General features: G+C 53.7%; 1 protein-coding gene across 1 annotated transcript; it reads right to left on the bottom strand.

Annotated features, from left to right (window-relative positions):
* Positions 1–460: 460 nt before the first annotated feature.
* Positions 461–6,637, bottom strand: LOC130598803 (uromodulin-like). The gene is made up of 9 exons (XM_057408599.1): positions 6,557–6,637; positions 5,646–5,712; positions 4,954–5,112; positions 4,013–4,218; positions 3,346–3,506; positions 2,570–2,815; positions 1,790–1,949; positions 1,236–1,380; positions 461–597 (listed from the first exon to the last, which is right to left on the bottom strand). The coding sequence occupies exons 1-9, from the start codon at positions 6,557–6,559 to the stop codon at positions 476–478; spliced, it is 1,269 nt and encodes a 422-aa protein (XP_057264582.1). The 5' UTR covers positions 6,560–6,637; the 3' UTR covers positions 461–475.
* Between the last annotated feature and the right edge of the window lie 273 nt (positions 6,638–6,910).

Raw genomic sequence — 6,910 nt, 5'->3', positions numbered from 1 at the left:
AAGGATGCTGGGGAGGGACTCTTCATTAGGGACTGTAGTGATAGGACAAGGGGTAACGAGTTAAAACTTCAACAGGGGAAGTTTAGATTGGATATAAGGATGAAGTTCTTTACTGTAAGGGTGGTGAGGCACTGGAATGGATTTCCCAGGGAAATTGTGAATGCTCCATCCCTGGTAGTGTTCAAGGCCAGGTTGGACAGAGCTTGGGTTATATGGTTTAGTGTGAGGTGTCCCTGCCCATGGCAGGGGGGTTGGAACTAGATGATCTTAAGGTCCTTTCCAATCCTAACTATTCTATGATTCTTTGCTCGAGAGCATGGGCCAGGAGGGGATGATTAGGTCCCTGGGATACTATAGGGAACCAAAACACTCTGATGTGGCTCATCCTTGAAGCACTGTTTGCATCCAACCATCACCTCCTTCCCTCAAGACCCCTGTGAAGACACAGGCAGGTGGCTTCTTGCTGCTGCCACATTTATTTGGGAACATCTGCTTTCAACTCTGCCCAACGCCTCACGCCAACAGCCACCAGAGCCACAGTGAGCAAACTGAGAACACACAGCAGGAGGAGGGCCACAGGGAGCCACAGGTTAGGTCCTGCAGAAGAGTAAGATTGGTTACACGTCTGTGGCCCCTGAGCTGGCACTGAGCTCTGGCATGGCATCTCCTGGCTGGGGCTGAGCTGGGGAGGACACCTCCTGTGAAGGGTAAGAGCCACTGGAGCTGGGGGTATGGCAGGGTCCTGAGGGCATTAACAGGACCCAGTCACCCCAATTAGCCTCACATGGGGCGTCCACCCACACCTGCTGCCCAGGGGCTTCATTTAGTCTGTCATTCATGTGGCTGGTGTCTGAGCTATGCTGTGGGTGGTCTTGGTCCTGGACCTCTGCTTGGATCTCCTGGATTGACCTCAGTGCTCAGAAGGAGCCTGCCTCACTGTGTTGATGCAGAGGTCCATTGTGAGAGCCTAGCCTCCCTCACCTGGCTCCTGACTCCTGGTCCCTTCCCACCCTGCTCAGCCTGACCTGTGCCCAGTATGGAGCCATTCACCAGAGCCAACCTCTCTGTGCTGGTTTGGCTCCTGGAGCATGCCCTGCATGGCCATGACACCTGAAAGACTCCACACTCCTGTGCAGAGCAGTGACTTTAGCAGCCCTTTTAAAGAACCTGGCATTGCCTAGAGGGTTGCAAAGGTCTGTGAGCTGCTCCTGCCCTCCCCAGAGGGACATACGTACCCCCCAGGTCATGTTGGTCTGTCCGGGAATGGTGGGTCTCTGCTTCCAAGGAAGGACCAGCCAGCAGGTGGATGGGCCCATAGGAGACAATCTTACTGTAGTCATTGGCCAGTGCCCGCTTGCTCCACCGGTGCCTGGGGCACTGCTGTGGACAAAGCCAAGGGAAAGGTTTTGGGAGCAGAGGGCAGGGGATAAGCCCACTCCAGGGGCAAGAGCAAATCCTGGTGGTCTGCCCCTGGCAGAGGCCCCAATGGGGCTGCAGCCTGGGAGTGGTCAAGACCCCAGAGGAGCCTGCTCTTCCCCAGGTCCTATCATAAACCTCTCCTCCTGCAAATACCCAACAGACAGAAGGAAGAGGGAAAGGAGCTTTCTGGTGGGTTCAAGACCTTGTACCTTTAGTTCAAGGTGCTGGGCTGAGCTCCTGCTGCTGGGAGGTGTTTATTGTGCTGAGGCACCCAAAACCAGAGCAGAGCCCCTTCTCCAAACAGCAGGCCCAGGGAAGGGAGGTCCCTCTGCATGGCCAGGGCGCTGTGCAGATCACTGGGAGAGCTCACCTTGGCACAGGGCTCCGGGCCATTGGGGAGACAGAGCTGGACACGGCAGTGCAGGAACACCTCGGGGTAACCGACAAACTGGAACATCTGGAAGCTGAACTTGGCGGTAGTTTTCTCTCCAAAGATGTTCAGGTATGTCACTGTCTCATCATGGGGACACCTGGGACACCATGGCTGAGTCAGCAGGGGGAAACAAAGGGGAGCATCCCAGACTGGGACACCAAGCACACAGGGACTGGGTGCAGCCCCCAGGTTTTTCTGAACTATTTCTGTCTTGGTGCTAGTGGGGATGCCTTTCCTTGGCACCCTGTGTTGTACCCAGCTTCAGGAGGAACTGTTACCACCACAGGAGCTGCCTTGTGTCTCACTCCGGGGAGCCACAGCTGCTCTGCATGGGTGCAGTGAGCCTGGCTGTGGTTCCCACTTCCCAGACATCCATGTTACCAGCTTTAGCTTGGCTGCAGCCACCTTTAATGCAAACTCTTCAGCAGAGACCTCTCTGCACATTGCAGCAAGGTCACCAGCTGCCCAGAAGTGATGCTGGAGGGAAGGCAGCACTGTTGGCAGCAGAGCAGGGTCAGGAGAGGGGGCTTACTTTAGAGCGGTTAAAAGGATCATCTATGGGTCTGTTCCACCTATTCAGTGATGGTGTCCACCATAGGTGGTGTCATTGATGGTGTCATTGCTCCCTCACATCAACCTGTCTTTAGCATCCAGCAAAGAGATATGACTGTGCTCATGGTGCAAGGAGACCAGATGCACTACAGGCACTCCACTCACCCCTTCTCAATAAGCTTGTGCTGCACGTCCTGGTAGGGATCTGTGCTCGGTGTGGCCCAGCAGTCCTCAACACTCAGCAGGAAGTACTTGAGTTGGTGCTGTCCTTCTATCTTCAGCAGAACATAGAGTGTGCCTGTGACAGGGACAGCCACAGCCGGCAGGTGATAGGGCTGCAAGTAGGAGGGGGTCTTGTACAGTCTCATGCTAACGTTGAAGTGTCCTTCTCTGACCACAAACTGCACCAGCCTGAGAAGAGAGGAGGAGACCTCACAAACAGAATAAGGCAGGAAGGACACAGCACAAATAAGGCCAATGGCAGAGGTGCACTGACTTGGAATGTGCCTCTGCTCTCAGGTGAGAGCCAGGCCCCAAGCTGTCTCCTGGCTGGTATGTCCACACTGTGTGCGGACAGAGGCAAGGAGCTCCAGGAGTTCTCACTGACTGGCTGCCCAGTGAGAGCTATGAGAAAGGCAACTCAGGAGGTCCTGACCTGCACCTCCACAGGGGCATGGTGGGGGCATCTCCCAGTTCCCACCCTTTATTTTTTAGATAGCTGGTTTCAAGCACGGAGGCTAGGAGAAAGGTATGCCCCTCTTCGGCTCTGCCCCAGGCCCAAACCTCGTGTTGAAAAAACATTTTGGGAAGAGAAAGGGAGGTAGCCTGATCTCAGAGCTCTCTAGTGGCTCCCCAGGGCCTTTGCAGATCACCTCATTGAAGGCATCTATTTTTCTGCAAGCTCTTTCATGTCAGCAGTGAAGTGAAGAGGAACCACTCACTTGTCAACAGCAGTGAGAGTGAAGGGCAGCCTCACCACCTGCTCGTAGGCATAGACGCAGGAGAAATGCACCTCAAGATGAAAACTCCGGGAGATCACTGCCCCATGCGCTTCCCACTCTGACTCCATGATGTTGGAGTACGACACATGGGAGCTGTTTTGCTGGAATGACACAGAAATCAAGTCTCCAGAATATGTCTAAGTCCATATGCAGAGACCCAAGGTCCATTTCAGATGGATGCAACTCAGCTGCTCCAGGCCTGGATACCTGCTGGGGTTTTGCTCAAGCCCCATGTCCAGGGGCTGCTGACAAGCATCATCAGAGAAGGCAGGAATCAGTAGAGTGACCACAGGTGAGGGCAATGCAGAGTTGGAGCACTGGTTCTTCTGAACCCCCCCTGACCCATGAATCAAGTGAGGGACCAAGGGGCTATAGCCAGGACTGCAGAGCTCAGAGGATGCTACCAGAAAGCTGCAGGCTGTTATCTAGGTGATAGCTAGAGCTTTCCGACAGCCCCCAGTGAAGCCTTCCAAGGGGAATGAAAACTTTACAGCACCCTGATATCAAAGGAAAAGCTTCTGGGGCTTCACCTTTGCTGTCCACACTCTGTACATCTGCTCCTCTCATGGCTTCAGAGCTACACAGAGAGGCTCTGCTGGATCCTTACCTGAATTATTGATCCACAAGCAGTGTGGTTTTCACCTGTGAGAGTGGCTGCAAAAAACAGCTCACCCTCTTCTTCCCTTTCTGAGACTTTGCATGCCTGGTTCCTCAAGTGGACAAGCTGCTGGGGGATCTTCAGGAGTTCAAATGCCTCCTTCCTCACCATCATCTTCATGTGCTCTTCCTCACAGGACAACTTCAGTACCACATCTAGGGAAAAAAGCCATCTGCAATAGCAATAAGGGCCTGAAGGAGGCCTAGGTCAACTATGGAGCGGCACAGTCCCACTGAGCTCAGCAGACCCTCATCCCATCTCGGTTGGAGGCTGCTGGTGGGGCTCTTCACAGACACTGGGCAAAAGACAAACCTGTGGGAACACACAGGCATTAATGTGGGTCTCTTACTTTCTCCTGGTTGCTTAAGACCTGCACAAGTCCATGACCACTGCTACCCTGAACAGACACAGTCCTTAAGCTCGAGACATCAAAGGCAGATGTTGTGGGTATAGCCCCTTTTGAGGGCTCTCTACAGAATCACTGCAGCCTGCCAAGGGCACCAGACAGGGACAGGGATCCTCTCTTGCAGATGAAGAAGACACAGGTTTTGGCCAGTGTCTGGAAGAGGCTTCAGTGGAGCTGTGTGGAATATGTATGCTTGTTCTGACACTGCAAGGCAGCTGTGCTCTGCAGCTTGCCCTGCTGCCCTGGCACAGCTTCTTGGCAGACAAGAAATTAAGTAATTAAGACTTTTAGGGAGGAAGGAAATGGCCTGTGACTGGGTTTTGTACCAATGTGTAGTCAGGACATGGTAGTGGTGGCAGGCAGGAGCTGGGATGTGCTCCTGGAGCCTGCATTGGAGAGCAGCGGTAACACCAGTGCACCATGCCCATCACCCTTCCCTCTGGTGTCCCTGGACAGACTATGGAGGGCTCATAGCATCCTCTACCTTGGCAGAATGCCCCTGTGAAGCCCGGTCTGCAGCTGCAAACAGGTCTGTCCTCCATCAGCTGGCAGTGCCCCTGGTGCTGGCATGGGTTTGGCAGGCAGGCATTCAGGCTCCTCTTGAGACGGAGGGCAGCCCCTCGCCTGGGGCTCACCAGCTCCCCTGCAGCAAAGGAAAGGTGAGAAAGCTGAAACTCAGCAAGAACATCTCCTCTGTGAGAGACACGAGAGTGAACTCACCCATGGTATGAAACCCTGCACAGCTTGCCAGGGCTGAGATCCTCACCTAGAGCCAGGGCAGGCACACCTGAGGAAGAACCTGCCTCGTGGCTTGCCTGGGAGGATGCATGTGAGAGCCTGGGAGAGCTCCTCAGCATGGCTGTAATGTGGATCAGAGTTATGGAGCTTGCCACCAGCTAGTAAGGAGAGCGGTGGCACATCACAGCCCCTGTGCCCATCTCCATGGGTTATATACTGCACATGACTGGGATGGAGAGCCTGAGGTTTCTGCCTATTTTGCTGGCTCCTGCACCCCAGTTCCTGCCTCCCCTTGAGCCCTGCTCTGTTATCTCCCCATAGCAGCCTTCAGCAGTGCCCTGAATGAGGAACCTGGACACAGATCAGGTGAGGGCTTGACCTCTCCTTTCCATAGTACTCATCTGTGACCCAGCAGGGACAGTGTACAGGGAGACTCACTCTTGTTGCCTTCACAGCCAGCCAGGCAGAGGGCAGAGACCAGCAGCAAGCATCTCACAGTCCTTTCCTGTGAAAACAAACAGGTTCTGGGTAACTTGGTTTTAATATGCTCGCTGGAGATGTTTGCAGTCATCCATAAAGAGCCCACCCTCAAGCATTGGGTGTGATAATTTCTGTACTGTATATCCTCCAAAAGCTCTGTGTTCAATGGCACAAAGTAATTTCCTATCCCAAATGAACAGATACCTCCCTTCCCCCCAGGCTAACACAAGGGTCAAATACTGTCCTGAATTTAGGGAGCTATTCCTGAATGAGGGGGTGGAAGAAACCAGACCTTGGACCTGCAGGGATGTGCTGGCAGTGATAAAGCCACATTTCAGTAAGAACAGGCACTTTAAGTAAAACTGCATAGCTGAGGCATCAGCCCAGGCTCCCCAAAGAGGAAAGGCGTTTCCCCTCTTCCCACTACAGCTCTTTTGAAGAGCCAGGATTTGCAGAAGGATCCTTGCTTTTCCAGTAACACATATCCATAACAAGGAGACAATGGGATAAAAAAAACCCCAAAGCTTTGGACACAACTAAACTTAATGCCATAAAGACACAGATTAAGTCAATCTCCCCCATGATACGGATAATGGACTTCTTTAGGGAAATTCATGGCGTGGTCCTGGGTGAGCCCTGGACACTGGAGTCTCCTTATCAGACATGGATAAGAGCCAGATGGGGCAGGTGGCTGGAGCGATGCAGTGCCAAAAGCCCCGCTCTGGTTTGGCAGCACATGGCTCACCCTCCACCAGACCCCGGAGCTCCAGGCAAGGAGGGTTTAATCCCTGCTCTGCTCCTTGTTCTCCACAGCAGTCCTGAGACATCCCACCGGCATCAAGCTCTCGCCTTGTTCTCACCCCACTTACCATCGCCAGGCTGCTCTGTGCTTCTCCAGCCACCAATGCCCCTGTCACTCTCGTGCTCCCTGCCCCATGCCTTATATTGCCTTCCAGTCCCTTGTCGTCCCCCCCCAAACACATTGCTTGGTGATTGCACAAGATCCAGCTTAGCATCCTTCAGCTCTAGACCCTCCCAAAGTCTATCCTCCGGCACCCATGGCCCTTCCCATTGGCTGATGGCTCCTGACTGCTGACCCAATTCACCACCCTGGTGGGATCCCAAACAGGGCAGTATCCACAGAATCCCCAGGAATGTGGGGGTATGTGCATCCAACTGTTTTGTGGTAACTGCTTTTGACGCAGCAGTAACAGCAGATACCA

This window comes from Pezoporus wallicus, unplaced genomic scaffold (assembly GCF_028554395.1).
Source record: "Pezoporus wallicus isolate ANWC-B61680 ecotype Strahan unplaced genomic scaffold, APGP_CSIRO_Pwel_v1 contig_8045, whole genome shotgun sequence".
Taxonomy (NCBI): Eukaryota; Metazoa; Chordata; class Aves; order Psittaciformes; family Psittacidae; genus Pezoporus; species Pezoporus wallicus.
Note: the sequence above shows the minus strand (reverse complement) of the source record. Positions and strands in the feature narration are given on the sequence as shown.

What these genes read in the sequence shown, in the direction of transcription:
- LOC130598803 (XM_057408599.1), bottom strand. An exon ending in CACAGGGGCATTCTGCCAAG is followed by an intron (nt 4,219 to 4,953) that starts GTAGAGGATGCT and finishes TTTTTTCCCTAG; the next exon opens with ATGTGGTACTGAAGTTGTCC. An exon ending in ACTCTCACTGCTGTTGACAA is followed by an intron (nt 2,816 to 3,345) that starts GTGAGTGGTTCC and finishes CTCTCTTCTCAG; the next exon opens with GCTGGTGCAGTTTGTGGTCA.